At 36.7% G+C, this 20434-nt stretch overlaps 1 protein-coding gene across 3 annotated transcripts in view; it reads left to right on the top strand.

Moving 5' to 3' along the window:
• KCNH8 (potassium voltage-gated channel subfamily H member 8) overlaps positions 1 to 20434 on the top strand; it is a 175473-nt gene that overhangs the window by 111384 nt on the left and 43655 nt on the right. For all 3 annotated transcript variants that reach the window (XM_039549761.1, XM_039549760.1, XM_039549759.1), the window contains one exon: positions 17154 to 17351. In XM_039549761.1, the coding sequence (XP_039405695.1) occupies positions 17154 to 17351 (198 nt within the window). The remainder of the gene's footprint in view (positions 1 to 17153; positions 17352 to 20434) is intronic.

Here is a 20434-nt window from a genome sequence, read left to right as displayed (position 1 = left end):
TGCTTTGTTCTTACTGGACCGAATTGTAAGCCTTTATTTCACTTTTTGTCCTCATTCGGGCAACAGTCCCATTGCAAATAATTTAAAAACATGGTTACATTCACAAATTTAGCCACGTGGTTGCATGGTGAGAGAGGTGTAGTGTCTGGGTCTATTATTGATGAGCTGTCAGGATGTGGTGGCACTCAGACAAATATCAGTGTAGCATAATGTTAAAAACTGGATCTCTTGCTTAGCTCCAGTATTGCTAGATTTAACTGATTACATTATTTGGAAGATACACAGTATGGCCACTGCTTTTAGATGCTGGAAACCTTTACCTCAGCAAGTTCTCCCATCTTGGGAAAGAGTTGTTCCATGTGCAGCATCTTGACTCTAATGTCTGATAAAACCATGACTCCTGGACACGTCATTCCCACCCACAGGAGACAGTGATACAGTTCTTGTCCTGCTTTTCCCTTCTGGCATTTTCAGGTCCCTCTCTGTTACATTTCACCTTGTTCCCCTCATTTGTTCTCACTGGTGAAACAGATGTCTCCCTGAGATATGGAATGGTCTTCACCGACCTGTAAAAATAAGATTAATTTTCTGTTAGCTGACACGGAGTAGAGGCTAGACTGTGTTTAGGTTCCTGGCTGATCCTAACACTCCAATGCCATTGGCTCCCATTTCTATAGTTTAGCTGGCATCAGATTTAGGCATGGGCTCTTTATTTGCTGACTGCTATTTTGTGTTAATATATTCTGAGATATTCAAGTTCTTATTATATATGAGAAAGTTATTTTTCTATCTGTCTCTATGAGAAACAGATAATATTGACAATATTTCCTGTTGATGAAGGCATTCATTCTGTGAGAACCATGTGAGTTGTTGAAGCCCGACTGTCTTGAGTGTAGTGAGGAGATTAGGAGAGGGCCAAGAGTCAGGATGCTGGCTCCCTTAGATAGTCAAAACTGTCAGGTACAATTTGTGCCACTGTCTCAAAAAAAATTCCTTCCTGTCCACCAGAATATTAGCTGTAACTTTTTGTTAGTCGTACAGTAACACAACATTTTGACTATGGAGGGGTTGTTATCAATGCAAAATACAGTACAAAAATAGCTGGTTTTTTATACATAATAAATGAACTTTGGAATAAGCTTTAAAATCAGGCCTGTAAAGAGTATTGTTCTTCAGCTATTTAAATCTTTATTTCAATTGAATACCTCAAGTTTCATCTCAGGTTTTTAATCATTTTCTATTAGTTTTTTAATTTACAGCACTTTCAAAAACAAGAACACAGTTGTGGCTGAACCACTGTAGTTTCACATCCTCTGCAGTATAAAACCTCCCACACATCTTTTGTTTATCACACTCTTGCAGTCAGAGCTTTTAAAAGGACTCGGATCCTGACTCCCAGTGAATACCCGCAATTAGCTCTCAGTGGCAGAGTTAGGTACAGAAAAAGGTGCACAGGACCTGAGTGGTGCCAGTTGGAAATGCTGAAAACAAGGCTGTGCCTTCAGGGTCTTTCACTCAGGTATTAAAAGTCTCATGTTGGGCTGAAGTGAACAGCCTGAATTCAAAAAACTACCCTTCCCACTGAGTCCTTCAGGAAATTTAGATGCAGGGACAAGGTGACTGAAAGATCCCCACCAAGTGCAGACAGGAGAGAATCTCCAAGTGTCTTAATCATGTAAAGATTGTGGCACTTCTGGCCTGATGCAGAAGTTGGCTGAAATGGGTTTTCCAAAATGTAGGTGTCCTATGTCTTAGATGCAAACTTTAGGTTAAAATCTTGAGCTCAGGTTCCAAAATTCTGCCCAAGTCCTTCGTGGTCCCCGGGTTGCTTCACTCTTTTCAGAATTTTGTAAGTCAGCGTCAAGCTGGAATATCTATTAAGAGAGACATTTACCTGTGATTCTCTTGAGTTTCAATAGTCTGGGAAGTTTTAGTGCCAGGAAGCTTTTTCCTAGTTTATGCTAAGGAACCAGAGGCAGAAGGTTTTAGTTTTCACAAGGTCCTGAGCAATTTTGCCAGGAATTCTGAAGGTACAGATTTAAGTATATCCTTGACAATAGATACTTGTGGCATTGTTATATTTATTCAGGTTAAAACACAGGCTCTCCTCTTTTCAGAAGTGTCATAGGTCTATTTTTACGTATGTGTGTATCTGCCAGTTCTTCCACAAATAATGTATGTTAGTGAACTAACAACCCAGCATAACCATGGGGCAAATAAAAGTAGAAATCATATTTGAAATATCAGTGCCATTATTTCCATTCATGATCAACACAATACATAATTTGTCAAAGCAATAATTAATTTTTGACTCCTAGTGTTTTCATATTATACTAAGTCTCAGAATGTACTGTAGAAGCAGGGAAATATGAATATATTTTTGCAAAAAAATTACTTAAACGGATAGACATGAGAGAAGAGTTGGTATGAAAGTTGAGATAGAGGCTTGGTGTTTATTTTTCTTCTTTTTTATATAGGAATTGTCTTCACTATTAATGATCTTAGATCATTCTGGCTTTGTCTCTGTACAACATTTCCTTCTGCTGAAGGATTAAAAACTTGGGTTTGAATGTGTCATGAGTATTTTGTACTAAATCTAAGCATTCAAAAACCATAACAAAAAATATGAAAAATAATGAGATTTTTAAAATGTGTGATTATCAATCTGCTTTGGAGTCCTATGAGACTCATGTTCTTAACATTCTTAGCAACAGTGGCAACCAGGAACTTATTTTGAAAAAAAATATGAAAACTGAGATTTTGTGTGATCATAAATCCCCAGGTAGTGGGACTGTCAAGAAAATCAGCTAAGAGAAGACACATGGTAAAACTGTAGTGCTAAGGAATGATCAGGTTTTGGACCCATATGATGGAAGTGTTTGGTGCATGCAGGTATATGTACCTACTTCTGTATTGCAGACCTACCTTCTGGAGTTTGAGCCTGGACCTACATCAAAACAGCTTCCAGTAATTTCAACAAATGTTCAGCTTATGAAGAGCTAGTACTAATGAAGTGCAGCTGGAGTCTTGGGAAAGGCTGCAGCTGGCACCTGCTCTCGTGCTGTCTGGCAGATGGCAAGGTTCGGCACAGGTGCCCAGCACTCCCTGGTCTGCTTTAGTGGGAACCGCAGTTCAGTTTGTTTCGTGGCACTGTAAGAACTAAGTGAATCCTCCTCACTGCCAGAAAGAGCACTTGTAAATTTCCAAGGATCTCAGCCAAGAGAACTGTGTCCCACTGTAAAATATTGGTCTGGTTTCACTGCTCCAAACACACACATCCATCAGGTTAGAACTGACATGTGTAGATTTATGAATCCTTGTGCAGAGCAGGAAAGAACATCATGCTGACTACATCACACAGCACATCATTCGCTAGCAGTGATCAATTGTTCACTTCAGTCTGTCATCTCTGTACCTGCATGTTTGATTTTAATTTCTCTTCCACTCTGCTTCACTATGTTCTTGATTATCAGTTTTCTTCATTTTTTGTCATTAGTAGTAACAGAACACATTCCTCTGGAACTATCGTCCTTCCTCGTTTTGAAGAGGCATCTTTAAGAAAAAGAATTAAAAAATATACTTATGCCATGCATGAGTGCTGGTATTTTCAATTTAGCAAAATGAATTGTAGTGCTCTGTTGACCTTTGGTACCTGCATTGAAGGTCCATTGTTGTGTGGAATAGAAATACCTGTATACTCACCTATTTTTTTTTTTAGTGGGATGTAGGGCTGAAAATCACTTCTAATTAATATTTGAAGGAAATGGTTGATGGTTACCACTCTTGTGAAGTATTTTGGGGTATCAATATCTGAGAGACTCAGCTAACTAATTTGGGTTGTTTCTTGCAACACTATAAAGTAATTAGCCCCTGGAGTGTCATACAGAAATAATAAATAGGAATAAACTAGACAACCTTACAAGATGATCACTTTGAAGCTATGAAACTTTTCAAAGTACTCATCTTAAAAATTACTACAAACAGTACTTATTTCATTGCACATACTTTGAAAAAGACAAGGATATACCAAAATACTGAAGCATTACATAGTGGTGAAACACTCTAAAGCAGTTCAAACAGAAAATTTTTATCCCAGGAGAATATTTAACACTGAAATTCTTTTAAATAATTTTATTGCCTTTTTTAATCCTTAAGAGTTTTACTCCTCCGTGAAAGTAACACTTTTATTGTACACGCAATGTGTAAATTTTCCATGAATTTTTTGAGGTTCACAATATCTAGCCTTGTTAGAATGAATATAGATAAAATCATTAAAAACATGAAGAAATTAGAATTAATGTACTCATGTAATTCAAAACAACGAAAAATATTTATTTAAAATCTTCTGGATACCTTACCTGAATGGTGAAAATAATTCTGGTGTGAAATACTATATATGAGGCCAAATTTGGAGAAGCTTATGGTGTGGAATATTAATGAAAGAAATTTTTTTTTTCTCTAATTGGGTTAGACTTTTGAATAAGGTACAAATGAGACAAAGTTCATCTGGCTTTTGAAGAAATCCTGTTTGCAGATAAACATAAATATTCATTATTTTAGTACAGTAAGAGCAGAGGCACATAGTATTTTCTGTGTCTGTAAGTCTGTGAGATTGGAGACAGAGAAATGTAACAGCTGCAAGGGGGTTTTATGTGCAAAACTGTAATCACCAGAACATATGCAGGATGTGTGGAAACCTGTCTGCATATGGTAAAGACCTATACTTACAAATTAAGGTCTTGGAATGGCTTATCTGAAACCCTGGCCCTACTTTTTTTGCCTGTTTTGTATGATAAATACATATTATATAAATAAATATAAACCATATATCAATATACTTTCTACAAGAGGTTTTCTTTATGAAAATCCCTCTTTTCAGAGCAGTGTATACTAGACCTTGTCAGGATTTAAAATATAAATTTATATTTTAAACTATTCATAGAAATTAAGTTTGTGGAAATTATTCCGTTTTCTGTTTGTAAACTCTAACCACTGTTTTTGAGGTGCAGGTGAGTGAAACCAAAATACCATTTGTTGAGCTGAACTGAAACAGTCCTTTTGCATTTAGATTAATACCTATTTGTATTTTAGCTGCTCTGGGCTTTAGTAAGTTTTATTCTGCTATTCTTCCCTGCTGTTCTTTCCTGCAGGCTCAGTTCCTTGATTAAACTGTATTTTCCTGTACCTTTACCTTACTTTGCCTTCTGATTGAACCACCACTTTAGCAATCACCAAATACCACAGGAATGAGATGCCCTCTTGGATTTGAAGCCCAGAAAAAAACAGGCATGAAAGTAGCTTATTAAATGGAGTGTTAAATTTTTACATCATTATTAAAATATTTCCAAGATTTTGTAACTAGTAGAAAAAATTTTCGACAGTTTTTAAGTCAAAGGTAAAAATCTGGCATGCGGATGAAGCCCCTGAGATTTGACAAAGTGTCCTGCTGTGTCAAACAACAGATTACCTATGTATCATTTATTAATTCTACAAAGCAGTTTTTATCTCAGTGCAGAAGCTGTATCTGGACAAATTTCTGCAACCATAATAGAAATTCTCAGAGCCACACGTAGAGGAAAAATCTGCCTAGTAAACACCCCAGAAGAAGGGATAGTCCCAAGAGGTAAAATAACACCAGGATCTTTCCACATGGCTTCTATAATGCGAACACCAGAAAGTATAATTTATTGGAAGTTGAACATATTGTGCATAAAAGCTCTGTTCAGAAAATTTGAAGTTACGTCAGAGTCTTTAACCCTTAACTGCTGTACTTGGAACTGTAGAACTCTTGGCTGCAGAGAGCCTCTGGGGTTCATTTAAACCAGCCAGATAGTTGAACCAGGACTATAACACGCGGTAAACACGGCTTGCTCCATCCAAGTCCTGCAAACCTTGGCTGGGTAGCTTGTTCTAGGGTTACACTACCCTCCTCAGAGAGCTTTGTACAGTTTGTTAAAACATTAGTGTCTCTTACACATTAGTGTAATAGGAAGTTCTGTTAGGATTTCTTAGAAATTTCTACTTCTGTTTTGAAGCTCATGTCTAGGCTGTTCAAACTGTACCTTTTCAATCCAGTTTAAACCCACAAAGACTTTGCTATAAATTTTGAAATCTTTTCAGCAGCTGCTTCAATATGTGATTGGTCTGCCTCTCAGCCCCATCACGCAGGTAGAGATCCTAGGGTGTTAGAATGCCGTGTTGCATTCCGAAGACATCCCATAATGACTAAAATAACTTTTCTTTTCTTCTGTAGCACAAGCATGCCTTAAATTTTTAATCTAAAGATGTCCTTTGCATATATTCCTATTTCCTATTTATTTATCTATCCTTTTTTCTCTGCCCTTTACCCGAGCAGGTGCTTGATAAAAGAAGGGTTTTCTGCTGCCAGAATAGAAAATGATTTCTGTACAGAAATGAAGAAATTATTCAAGAGTCTTTTCTTTCCAGGCTCTCTTCCATTTTCCTATACCTTGGAAAATATTTCTGTTTCTTTTGTACTTTCAGGCTACAGTGCTCAAAGTTAACTAGTAACTACTTTCAGCCAAAGAAGCCAATGTGAAGCTGTGAGAGTATGTCAATGAATTCTGCAGCATATAAAGTTTTACACAAGCCACATTCTGTAAAAGTAATTATACCTAATTATTTTAAATTGTTTTTCATTGTCAGGTTTAAGAGAGCTAGAGATAAAAATACTAACGCTTAGGATTCCCTTATGTCACTCACTTCAAAAAGACCTGTCATATCTGCAGACACAGATGTAATATTTCAGAACTGCTGCAACTTTAAAAACATTGTGTGCTTTTCCATGAAGTCACCACCTTTCTTCTTCACTTTTTACTCTTTCTTTACATCAAGCCCTTATTATACTGCAAGTTCTTGGGGTTTTTTATTATCTTTAGATACAATCTGGAGTAAAATATTCCCTGTTGTTGATTTCCTCCTCCCAAATTCAAATATGTTTGGATCTAAACTTCCTTGATTCAAGTGGTGCATAATAAAAGAACAAATTGAAAAATGTTATTTATGTTGTAGAATCAAGGAACAAAAAAATAAGACAAGTCAAAAGCAAATAAAGTCCTAATACCATTTATCATATGGCTGCCTGTCAGACACAGGTCCCTGTACAACACGGTGGCTCCTTAGATAAGAACACAAAGGAAAATACTTAGACAATGCTGTAAAAACTGTGGCGCAAGCAAGGAGGGGATTGTAGCAAGGGTTAACATACTTAGCTGTTATCTAACCAGCATGGATGTTATTAATACAGAAGACAAGGAGAAATGGATGTCATGTAGACTGCAGCAGTCTATACTGACCCAAACTGAACTCTGTGCTGTCATTATCATCTCCTGTGCGATTATGCAGGCCAGTCAGATGGAAATCAGCATGGTTTTATTGCAATTCTGAATTGCAATTTCATTTGTAGTTAGACCTACAAAAGGAAACAGTTTCCATGCTGAGGCTTCTGGCCCTGTTTTGCCAAGCTGGGAGACTGCATTTGAACAGATAGGAGGTGCTGAAAGCTGGCTTGATTTCTGGAGTGGGGAAGATGGCAGGAGAGGGGAAGGTACCACCTATGAGGGATCACTTCTTGTATTACTCAGATTTAAAAAGCAGAGAGGACCCTTACAGCAGAGTCTGGAAGTAAACAGCTCTACTCTTGCAGACTGCTGGTAGTCAGAATGAAAATATAAAATATGTGTAGCATATTGCACTGTTTTTCTAAAAAAATATAGTCCTCTTGATATCTTGCTGTTGCAAATAAACAGTACTGGGTTTTTTTACAAAGATTTTAAGGTATTGATTATCACTGTCATTACCTCCATGAGAATTTACTTGCAGATTCTGAGTCAGAACTTTAATACATTAACTCTTAGGACTGAGAAATTTTCATAAGAACTGAAAGACTTCAGTCTGTATTTCTCTGATGGCGAAACCTAAGCAGGTGAGAACAGCAGGGTAGAGGTGAGATTAATTTACCAACTATGCCATGATGCACACATTTGGACACAAAATTTTGTTAGCAACTTTAAAACTTAACATTCTGCAAGGCTTTGTTGTGTGGGATATTTTGTCATAATTTGATAATAAAGGTTTCATTTTAAAATCATCTATATTGCTTATGGAGGAGAATGCTTATTTCTTAAAAAAGACATGAATATCCTGCCTGTAGTAGCTCAAAACCTTTTTGGCATAATTTGGACTCCAAATGCATAAAACTGCAAAACAGGTTTCTAACTCTTTAGCTGACACCATAAAAAAAACCCCTCATTACCATAAATTTCATTGCAGGAACACCTGGGATGCTACTCATGGGTCAAGGCCCTCTTGTCTCCATTGCTGAATTAACACAGGATAAAAAGGCTGCTCTTGCCCAAGAGGATATTACAGTCTAAATATAAGATAAGAAAAGCTCTAACAGATGGGTACAGACCTATGGAGCACAGGGAAGCAAAGGGGGCATAGATGGACGTGCTCTTTGCACTGAACGGACAACGAGCACAAACGTGTCTAATTCCAAGCTTAGCTGCAAGGCATTTAATAGCCTGGAAAAGGACAGTAGCAGCCAGTTTGCCTAAGGAGCAGAAATGTTAGATACTGAAACTCTGTGCAGTGACAGTGTGAGCATCTCCTTAAAGAAGATGATATTCACGTGATTTATATACTTCTGATTATGGCCTTGCAATTTCATTTCTCAAATTACCTATATGTTTAGATTTGTATGGTTTACCTGTAGTCTAAAAATTAAATTAACATTATACTATATTACAAAAAAAGTAGCTAACTTACTTACGCTACTAATTTCTTTTAGTGTAAGAACCCTGGGAAAAGATACTGGGGAGAATAAAGCAAGACAATTTTTTTAAAAAATGAAAAGGTATTTTTCTTCACTCCAAATACATTAATGGCATTAGAGCTGTTTGTAAACTATTCCTAGTAACAATAAAAATTTTAATAGTAATAATTATCTATAGCAAGTGCTTTGCATGTATTGTCTGTTACTGTCACAAGAAGTTGATTGAAAATTTCCCCATCTTGTCCTTTCTTTGGATCTGATGATCTCCCAGGTCTTTTCCAATCTAGTTGATTCTGTGATTCAGCGATGTGGGGAAGAGAGAGTAAACTGCTGACTTGCAAAAGCAAGAGGGATTTAAATCTCCCACATATTCTAACATAGCCATCTGACAAATTACTGTTGAGAAGAAATGTACTAACATCACAGAGAAGAGTTTCAAGAACATTCCTTTTCTAAATTTACTGACCCCTTGATAAATGAGGCTGAAGGAATTTATGACCTAGTTCTGCAGTAATGCAGGTGGACTGACCATGTACACTGGAGCTTCTTTGCAACACAGTCTAAATGTTTAGAGAACTATCATAAAATATCAAGAGGAATGTTTTCCTTGCAGGTCTGCTGAGTCAGCTCTTCAAATTCTTATACATAGCTCTTATATGTAATATAGACAGGTCTCTACCTTGGAATAAATATATCTCTGCTGTAAGGGGAATCTTTATTACATTAAACTGTGAGACTGGTATGGAGCTATATTGTGGTCTTCCTCATAAATATGAGCAACAGATCTGTCTGATTGGTTTAGCCATCCACAGAATGCCAGCTGCATGTCCCAGAGATGCAATCTGTAGCCTTATGAGGCAGCAAGGCAGCAACACAGCATAGGGGTGAGAGGGACAACTCACCCAGAGCCTTATAGAGGTGATAACCTCTATGTTCATGCAGAGCATTAGCTGGCTTTTAGGAGACTTTCCTGGAGCCCTGCCCAAAGGAACCTCTCCCCCCAGTGCCACTCCTTTCTTTCTTCTCTCACCAGAATAAACTCTACTTGTAAGCACAAAGGAAGTTCTCTGGAAAGACAATATTTTGCCACGGTGTAGAAGAAATGTAAATATCTAATTCACATTAATTACCTACCAACTTTAAGAAACATCTGGGGCTCTGACTGTGAAACTCTATCTGGGCTGTTCCTCAGGGATTTCTCACAGCAGGGGAAAAAGTGAAAGCGCAAGACTTTATTTTGCAGACAAAAGAAGATAGGACATCATCCAGAAATTCTAAGATTTAATGCATAAACTATATTAGATTCTGGCTAGAAATGTGCAGGGCTTGAAATGTGTGAAGTTGTTGTTAATTCATCCACACTGTGTTTTGTAGAGTGTTTATGTAGGATTTTGCATTAGGTGGAAGATATGCCGGACTTCTGACTCTTCTAACTTGTTGCTAACTAAATATTTTAAAATATATCTTTCCTACATTGTTTTCTAATAAAATGCTATCATTGCAAGTGTTTAATATCGGGCCTTTTGCCCTACCATTTTTAAGCCATGAACATGCCCAAGAGTGATCAACCAGAGATGTTGGAAATCCCATTATAATCCTTATAGTGCCTTCACTGGGGTGGATTGCCACAGGAAGTATCTCTCCTTGCACTTATGGCTTTCCAAAATAAAAATATAAATTATTTAACAGACCACACCTTGGTGATGACAAGAAATTACTTCCTACAAGAAGTTTTTTCCATATCTCAAAGATGGCATCAATTTTACCATGAGAAAGGAAAATGTTACTTTTTTATTCTAAATAGTGAAACTTGAAATTTATAGTTGAGTTTTATGAGATAATTAAGGCCTAATTTTCAGGTTTTCACTACTTCTGTTGGTTCAGCTGTGTTCTTCTTGTTATGAGGAACACTGTGACTAGATCTCAGATTTTTTTTCCTTTCTTTACTTCCTTGATTGAGCTTCTCTTCCTACTGAAACTACTTAGTTCATTGAGTATTTATTTCACCGTGAAAGCGTCATTTTCAGTGAGAACAATGGGCCAATATCTTGTTATGGCTTTGTCAAGTTAGATGAGTTAAAGCTCTGCAAAATGTAAGGTTTTTTATGATACCTTCTAAGTATACATTCAATTAGGAATACAACAGCCAATATATTTACAAAGTGTATTAGTTATCCTTATACAAGAAATGCATAGGTTGTCACCTTTCAAATGAAATGAACTTTTGGTAGACCTGATAGAGGTTAAGCTTGTATTTAAAAATGCTCTAACTCAAAGGAATACGCATTTTGTTTGGAATGCTCTATGGGTTTTTTAAAGTCTTTAAAACATCTATCTCAATGTAGGTCTCTAGATAGTCAAAAACTTTCCCTAAGGATCTTGGGGAAGACAGAGTTTCCTCCAGATTATTGTACCTGCAAAGGGTAAAGCAGGCATTCAAAAGGAACCAGATATGAAGGTAACAGTTTCACCCACCTGCTTTTGACTACAGAGGTTTGTGCATCTTGAATGTCCAAGCCTCAAGAGCAATGAGACATACAGGGACATTCACTAACCTTTGTTTTTCCCTTCTGACTGGATTATGTCCAAGTTCAAACTTTCTCTGGATGATGTTACAGATGCTTGAAAATCAGTGGTAGAATTCCCAAAGGCTGCAGAGAATTACAATTTCTGCTGACATATGTTCAAATCCTGATTTTTAAAATATGATCCATTAAAAAAAAAAAAAAAAGTAGATGCAAGGGTATGAATTTTCAGCTTTATCAGGAGTGTTTGTGCCTTGGATTTTGGCTCATGACCATCTCTCTTCATTTGTTAATTTGGGAAGAGGTGTAATAAAAAATCTGTCCAGTTTCTCCTCAATGGAAATCAAATGGCATATTTATTGAATCTATCCATTCCTAGTGTTCACCTAAATTCTTGTATGACTACTTTAACATTTTTAAGCAGTCTCAGTACTTGAGAAATACATTATTGTCTTTATCACATTTGTTTTCTTTCTCATTTTAGGTGTCTACTCTTTGCAGGAAAGTGTGTTAGCAGAATAAAGATCAAGGGAACTAGATCAATGCAAATTGCTCCTCATTTTCCTGCAGCCATTATGGTTATGTCTGTTGTACTAATATTTAAACCATTCTACTTTAATTTTTGTGCATTGCCAATTAGCAATTACTTATCTAGAATACCAGCTAATTTTCTTCAAATATAAGCCTCTTGTCCAGAGCTGTTCCTTTGTACCCTGTACTTGTTGACACTTCTCAGGTTTCCTCTTACACATATAACATTTATTTATTGTCTTCATTTTGAAAAGAGCATTAATTCATATCCTGTATTTTACTAATGTGCAACTCTGCCATTTGAGCAGATGTGCTGGAGCTGTGTTTTCACACTGTCAGAATGTGCAACTGTATCACACGTCCATGACTGTGTCTTGTACTGGTTTTTAATATCGGGCCTTTTGCTCTACCATTTTTAAACCATGAACATGCCCAAGAGTGATCAAGCAGAGACATTGGAAATCCCATTATAATCTTTATAGTGCCTTCACTGAGGTAGATTGCAAGCTTCCCATAGGAAGTATCTCTCCTTTTGGGGTCTTTTGGGGAAGGGGGGAAAGAGGGGCTGGGGGGGGAGGGTGGGGGGTTAGAAGCTATTCTTTTTTTCCAAATTTATGTGAAAGAAATGCCTGATTCTTTTTGTACATATCGACCCAATCCAAAAAGGTCTGGCACATTTACAGTCCTTCAGAAGCACTGGTTGAAGGTATGATTGCTCCTGTCATCTCTAGGGTTCTTTAATCCTAAAACCATCTGCTCTGGTACCTGGGAGCCTCTCCTAACATGACAGGCAAAACTCGACCATAGATCAAACCTGTAAACAAATGACCAGGTTTTGTGGCAATGAAAGAGTAACAGCAATATTCCATAGGCTGAAATAATAGGAATGGTGATGTTTAGTCTTCTAATAGTCTTGGGAAAAACTACAAATGTTTTAGTAGGAAAAAATTGCACATGTCAAAAACATTTTGGCTAGACAGGGATAAAAAAGGCTTTGAAGCTCTTGTGAAGAACCCGAGTACCTTAAACAAGTAATCACCATGAGAACAGAGGCAATGATTATTTAATAATGCAGTCATACATACAAGAAGAAGTAAAATGATTTAATCTCCTTATACACCTTTAGACTCTGAATGTATTATATCAGTCGGCAACATCTAGAAAGTAATTGTGCAAAATTCTTTGGAAGCAATCTTAAAAGCAAAGCTAATGTTTTAATGTCTAATGAATGACAATTGGGGTTTGATATGGTAAAAGGTATTCATTATGGTGTTATAAAAAATCTTATTTCAAATACAATATTAGCTCTGGGCTACACTCCTCAAATGCACTTTAACTATGATACATTCTGAAGAAGCCACATGGACAGTTAAGGGAAGATTTGGACATCTAAAATCATAGAAACTGTATTCACAGGTGCTTTTACCTAAAAAGAAGGAAATTCACCTACTTGCTCCCTCTTAGCAACTGTTCTGCCTTAAGGTTTATTTTGTGGAGGTTAATACAGAGAAACATAGAGAAAGATACAACTAAAAATCTTGGTTCATTGAGAGCAATAGAAACTTGGAACATTTTTCCTGCATTTAAAATGGAAATATGAGATGTTTATTTGCAGATCAGAGGGTACAGCTGTGTAATGAAAGGGTGGTGTGCTTTGCTGTGCAAACCTGCAGCTCCTGGATGCCTGGCTCTAGATCTGAAATTAGGAGCTATCAGCAGTGATAAGGGACTACTGCAGCGGGAGCCAAGACAGCTCTCAAGCTACATGGTGATTTTAATTTAAAAATGCATTCCAGTGATGAAGGATCTAATTTCTCTTGTACAGTTTTTATCTTCTCCTTAATGACCCTAAACTGTTCACTGCAACACACATTAGTAGTCATAAGATAGCGACTTCTGTGTTGAAAGTTGTAATCTATTTATATCAGAAGGCTGCATGTGCTCCAGTTCAGGACATTCTTTTATTATTTTTTCTTTTCCAGAAGAGAAAAACTCAGCCTCAAACAGAGTCTTTAAAGATAACCCTCACTAAAGACAAACCACAGTGTCCTTTCTTTTACTCCAGCATTTCCCACTACATATTCTTCCTCTACTATCAACATAGTATTGCTTTCTCTCCTTACTAGCATGAAAGGGCCAAGTACGGTCAGGCCCTGCATGAGGTTTAAATACAGTCTAAACATCAAAAAAAAGTGATTACATGAGAGCAGATAGGCTTTTCTACCTTTACATTTCCCCCAGGAATACTTGAAGTCCCTAAATTTGGTGTGGAATAATAGCTGAGAGAAGCTTGGCCTTTGTCTCATACTTTTCTCTTTTAGCATCATTGCTACTATTACTTTCAGACATTCAGGGATGCTCTAAGAGGCACTCCTTATCTATACCTCTTTATTACTCCTGACACTGTAGTGCTGAATAAACCAGAGACATTTGGTCTATTTTTTAGCTAGAAAAAAAAATAAAGTTTCTCTTATTTTTAGAATGAGTGTTATGGTTAATTAATGCATTAGAAAATGCAACTAATTTGTAAGTTTTTGAAGTACCAGACAGTATTCTGATATGTTAAGTATCTGGCATATAAGGAAAATCTAAGTAGTAATACAGAATGAAGCTCAAATTACAGAGAGTGTTGTACATACTCAACGCAGAGAAAGCACCAAGCCAGGGGAAGGGCTGATTTTCTGGATGTCTACTAAATGAAGTAATGTGGTTTACATCCAGTTTAAAAGTATGTAATCTATGGAGGTTTAAATGCTTTTTTAGGCTTCTGCTGATACTTGAGCACTTCCCAGACATAAGTAAATGAAACTCAATACAGATTCTTACAGCAATTTTCAAACTAGTCTAATGGAGCTAGATATCCAATTCCTATTGACTTTTCCAATGGGACTTGATTACTTAAGTGCTCTTTTTCCCTTTGAAAGGCCTTCCTCTTAATTATGCTAATTGGCACTTTAAAATGTTTTCAAAGTCAGAGAGCTATACCTAGACAGTGCTAATTCTGAACCAGACAAGATTCATAATGTTAAATTCTAGGAAGCTCCCCTGACTACAAGGTATATTTACTTTTCTCTTCTTCCCTGAGGGCAGAAATTAATTACTCAAGTTTGCCAGAGAATCTGCTGAGTGCTGTTACCTACAGGAACTGAAAAGGAAAAGGCATTAGTCAATGACGCTACCTCATGACTATTTCCACTGGCTGAAGAAAGTATTTACACCCAACAGTATCTTTCCTCTATCCTGAAATTGAAAAAAAAATGCAGTGCTATCAGCAAAAATATGAGAGGTACAGTTCATCTGGAAGATATTGCAGCATTTTATATACTCTGGCTGAAACAGCATTTTATATAATTTTTTCAAAAGTTCCTGATTAGGATAATCTCTGCCAGCCAAAATAGAAATGAGAAGCTGTAAACATGTTCTTATCTACAAGTCAGAGGAATATATTCTTATATATTTTTTGGGTTTTCCCTTTCAGAGATATGTTTTCTCTTCCAAGTCTAAACCCTGAATAAATTTACCTAACATCTTTTCTTTACATTGTCAGCATTATTTTAGCAATTGTTAAGAATTGCTAATCATTGCTAACTGCTCCTGTTGTAGCTCAGAGATAAAACGAGAGATTAAGCTCAGAGATAATCCCAGAGATTTTCTTAGGTTTTTATTCTATGTTCTTTAATGTTTGTGATTATCTTCCCTACTATAGAAACATAGGAATTAAATCTGCCATACAAAGGGCCATGTTACTGTTGAGGAAATGTAGTGTGTTCTTGGAAAAAGAGTAGTGCACAGAGGACTGGTATTGACTCAGACAGGCTTCTTTTTTTCCCCATTTTGCTTTACTTTTATTTTAAATAATTGGGAGCCACAAATACAAAATAGCCCCACGATGAGTACTATCTATCCAGGCAAAATCAAGGGGGTTTTCATATGCTTTCTTGTCCATCAGCAAGGTAAAATGTCCTACTCAGTACTGCCATTGTACGACAATGCAGATTGCTTTCATTTACGCCTTCGATTAAATTCCCTGTCCTGCACAGAGTGGGTCAGCAGAGTCACAGCCAGACCTTGCTCTGCCATTACTAAGCCCTTCTGGCTGCGCTTTCTCTGGAGGAGAGCATGCTAGAAAGCCTGGAGCTGAGCATGGGAGCAGCCATGGTTCGGCAGGTCTACTCTGGGTGCTAAATCCCTACAGACTTTTTCCCAACTTAATTGGAAGTGCAGGGACAGATACTTCAAATCTACCCCCTACTTTTGCAGACATCCTGTGCAATGAGATTTCCCCCAGTTCATATCTGGATTCACAGAAATGGATGCTGACTGAAGTGGAGAGAGACTAAGCTTCAGGAGGTGATTCAGTCTGTCAGGCCCCAGGTTACAAAAGGGAGACCCCCCAAACAATTTTTCTAAAAATAAAACTCTGTCTGTCAGGATTATTTTCTTGTGGCAATTCTCCCTGTATACCCAAGAAAGATTCCCAATCTCCCAAGCAAGCTGTTAAACAGGCAAAACCGGGCACACAAATAGATTTTTATCCCTCTTTTTTCCCCTATCTTGATTTTTGTGAAGCATTGTGTTTATGCAATTCATTCAGGTTGTGTTTTCCAGCTGCATATTTTTTCTGCATTGTTGTTTGGGGTTGTTTTGTTGTTTTTTTTCAAATATCTGAGGCAGTAGCTAATTCTGCTTTCTCTGGCATACATAGACTCATTTATCAAAATGAAAGGAAAGATTAAATGAACAATTTAGAAAATACTTACTGAAGCATGTTTTGAAAATTAGTTCTGGTTTGTAAGTTATGTTTAGTTCTTTGAATCTTTTCTACTGTAAAAAGAAACATGTGAAAAGCTCTGGATATGTAATTACTATTATAATGATTTAGTCTTAGAATGTCAAAAAGCTTTCCAAGCATTAATTAATGGAAAGAATTAAATGATGTTGCATTGTTGCTGCAGTGCTATTAGGTGAAGATTTTTTTCTTTTCAGTGACTTAATGGATTTTATAAATTATCTAATTAGACCTGTAATATGCAATTCAAAACCACTTGATTTCAATGCAAAAATGCAGTTCTTATCATAAAAAATCGTACATAAATACCACAGAGACACAATACTTAATGTGGTGCTTAAATTCCTACATTTTAATGTTCTCTTTATTCTTGGAATTGTGTGAAGACTATACTGTCTTTTAATTAGGTTTTTGGGGGCTTCTAGAACTGGTTTTTTTTTATATAATATGCAGCTTTTATGGAGGTGTCAGTAATACTTAATAGTAATTCTTTTTATGCTTTGTTTTGCAGGTTGGCTTCATGAGCTAGGAAAACGAATTGAATCTCCTTATTATGAGAATAATACACTAGGAGGCCCATCAATCAGAAGTGCCTATATAGCTGCCCTGTATTTCACTCTCAGCAGCCTCACCAGTGTTGGTTTTGGAAATGTTTCAGCCAATACCGATGCTGAAAAGATCTTCTCCATTTGCACAATGCTGATTGGGGGTAGGTACAATTAAGCATCATTTACAGCATTTTCAAGGAGTAGGAAAAAGTCAAATAAAAGCTGAAATTTTGCTAAGTTTCTTAAAAGAAACGCCAAACAAACACAAAATGAGGTTTAATAAATTTAATTTAAAATGGCAAAAGAAGGAAATAACTTTGTTCAGTTTAGAGAAACTCTCTTAGGCAAATGAATTTCTAACCGTTTGTTCACTTATGGTGATGAAAGAGTGTCGCCCACTAAAATGCAAGTTCACATTATTAACAGTGAGAGTGGCCCAGCAATGTGTTGGGGATTTCAGTCACATGGCAGACACTTTCCCAGACAGCCAGGTATGATGTGCACATCAGCTGCAGTACACTCCCCACAGCAGCCCTGGGAATGGTGATGAGGGGAAGTGGGAGCCCACAGGACAATGTGTCTGTGAGCTGGTGCATATCCTCATCTGAAGGACAAGACCAGAGAGCCAGAGAGAAAGAAATAGAGACAGGACAGAGCCAGGAGACTGTCTGGTGAGCCTTAGTATAAAAAAAAAGTAGTTCAATTATCATTGATAACCATTTGATACAGATTTGAATCAAAATGCAACTTTTTGTCATATTTGGAGCTCTTAGTAACATTTTCATTTATGTTGATTACCAAGTCGTACTTGGAGTAAGCCACGTGCTCATTCATGGTCCTCTTCCTTCTGCTGAGGCACCTGGGTACAACCAGCAGAGATTTGTAAGCTAAGACCTTTAGAGAAAGTACTGGAAGCTCTGTCTTTACATTCACCTTCCTCCCACGAAAAATTAGGTGTGCTATTTCACAATGTGTGCATCATACAGCTCAAAGATGTCACACTGGGCATGAAGGGTAAAAGCAAGTCACTGCTAGAGTACTCTGTCCTCCTTTTTTTTTCTGCTTGCTTAGTTGTTCTGGAAATACTAGTAGGTATTTCTCCAGGGCTAGTCAGTAAAGCCCTGGGTATCAGCTTTGCCAGATAAATTTCTGTGGGCAACAATAAATTGCAGATTTGACAATTGAAAGCCAGAGAACATGATGAATTACCTGTAAACTATATATTTGCAGCATTAATCGGTATAAGAATTGTTCAGTGAATTATTTTAGTTTTCCTCAGTCCTGAAAATAAGAGGCAATAATATAATGAATCATCCAAGAATGATATAATTTTTTTTGATAATGTCACAAAACCACGAGCAGTTCATTAATTGCTTTTGGTGGTTGCATAAAATTATAGTTTTAAAATACACTGTGGTCTCTGTTCTTTGGGGCTTTCACTACATAAAATCTGTTGGAATTAAGGAAGGAGTTTTTATTTCTATCAAGAAACCAAAAGATCTCCCATGTAAGGCAGCAATGAATATTTAATTCATTTTAATATGGCAGACCTTTCATAAATGTAATAGTGAAGAATACAGAGGTATCCTATACATTTATTTAGTCCAGTTGTAACAATTTCACTTTTATTTCTTGTATTATTAAGTGACAGAAATAATATGCTTGTACATTGAATAAATTGTGACGAACTAATCAACTGAGTGGAGTAAGAGGGAACTGATGACTGAAAGACAAAGTTGCTTACAGGCAAGCAGGTAGGAGGAGGGATTTATATCTGCAGGGGTCCAGCGAACAAGACACGTCCAGGTAAAAAAAGCAGAGCAGGCTGATCTGCAGGTATTTTCTTGAGGAACCCTATTCTATTTTAGATACTATTGAGGAAAATCAAGGAAACTTGAAGGAGTTAGAATGATACTGTGAAGATGGGTGAGCATGCCTTAGAAAACTGTTCGGAATAAAGTGCTGATCTGTATGCTTGGGGACATGATACCTCTTCATTTCTTAAAACGTTCTAGCATATAGTTTTGGCTGATATTCAATTTTAAAATTCCCTGGTGGAAAGTGATGTTCTGAGGAAAATTGGTGTAAGTTTTTCAGACTTTTTGACCAAGCTGTTCGTTTATGAAATTTCAGGTGTAACAGATAGGGTGAGTTAGTTTATCAGTAGTTTTTCTGTATCTCTTTAATGGATGACACTACAAACTGAAAAAAACTTACTTAAACTTTGAAAAAGCTGAAGAAAGAAAAAAGAAGTGTAAACTTGACAAATAGATAGCTTATAGCATACCTTTTTAATATTTACTGGCCTCTTCGTATTAATTTTTATTTTGCATGAATTTGAAATTCATATTTTTAACAAGTCATATTCTGAAAAGATCTTGTTCAATACAGTATGTCTTCTTAAAGTGGGAAAGAAAATGTACATATTAAAATGTAACCAGAACTCCTAGGATACCCAGCATCTGTAAAATATTAATCAGATCTGCCCTCCAGCAGGTGATCATACTCTGTTCTGTCTTGTACTCTCCATGTTCTTTCAGCAAATAATGTGTACTTTTGTATTTAAGAGATTGGAGGCCCACTCTAGTAGCTCCAGTCCTATCTGGGATCAGAGGTGTTCCTCTGTAAGTAACTAAAATGTGATTTAGAATATCCATTAAAATAAAGGCCACTTTATAAAATACATTTCCTAGAAGTTTTGAACTTGTCCTACTTGGGTTTAGACAGAGGCGCAATAGGTTTCTTACAGAAAGTAGGGTAAGAGTATGATTATTTGATAAAGAATTCTAATGCCTGTCACAGCCAAGAATAGCTTGTCATTATGAGAAGCAGCTGCCTTCCAATGTATATAGGCAAAGACAGATTCTTCCATAATAATAAAATTCTAGGTGATATTTGTGCCTATAATAACCACTGAGATCTCTACACCATCCAGCTCCTAGCTTGGAACCTGATGAGAGGCCTACACCGCATGTGATTCTTACATATGCGTTCATACACCACCTAATGCTTTATCCCTCCCCCCTGTTTAAACTGATTATTGCATCCTTAAAGAGGCTACACTATTTCTTTAACCTATTTATCTGTGTCTGGCTGAATTGTTTCAGACCTAGCTGTCATATTTCTAGTATAATATCCTGTATCTAATAGTACACCAGTCCTTCACATTTTGTTGCTTTCGTTTGTGACATTAATGAGTTAGCAATTCACTGCACCATCATGAACAACACCTAGTTGATATAGC

Source organism: Corvus cornix, chromosome 2, assembly GCF_000738735.6.
Source record: "Corvus cornix cornix isolate S_Up_H32 chromosome 2, ASM73873v5, whole genome shotgun sequence".
Taxonomy (NCBI): domain Eukaryota; kingdom Metazoa; phylum Chordata; class Aves; order Passeriformes; family Corvidae; genus Corvus; species Corvus cornix.
The sequence above is the reverse complement of the archived record's forward strand: the minus strand, read 5'-3'. Positions and strand labels throughout refer to the sequence as shown.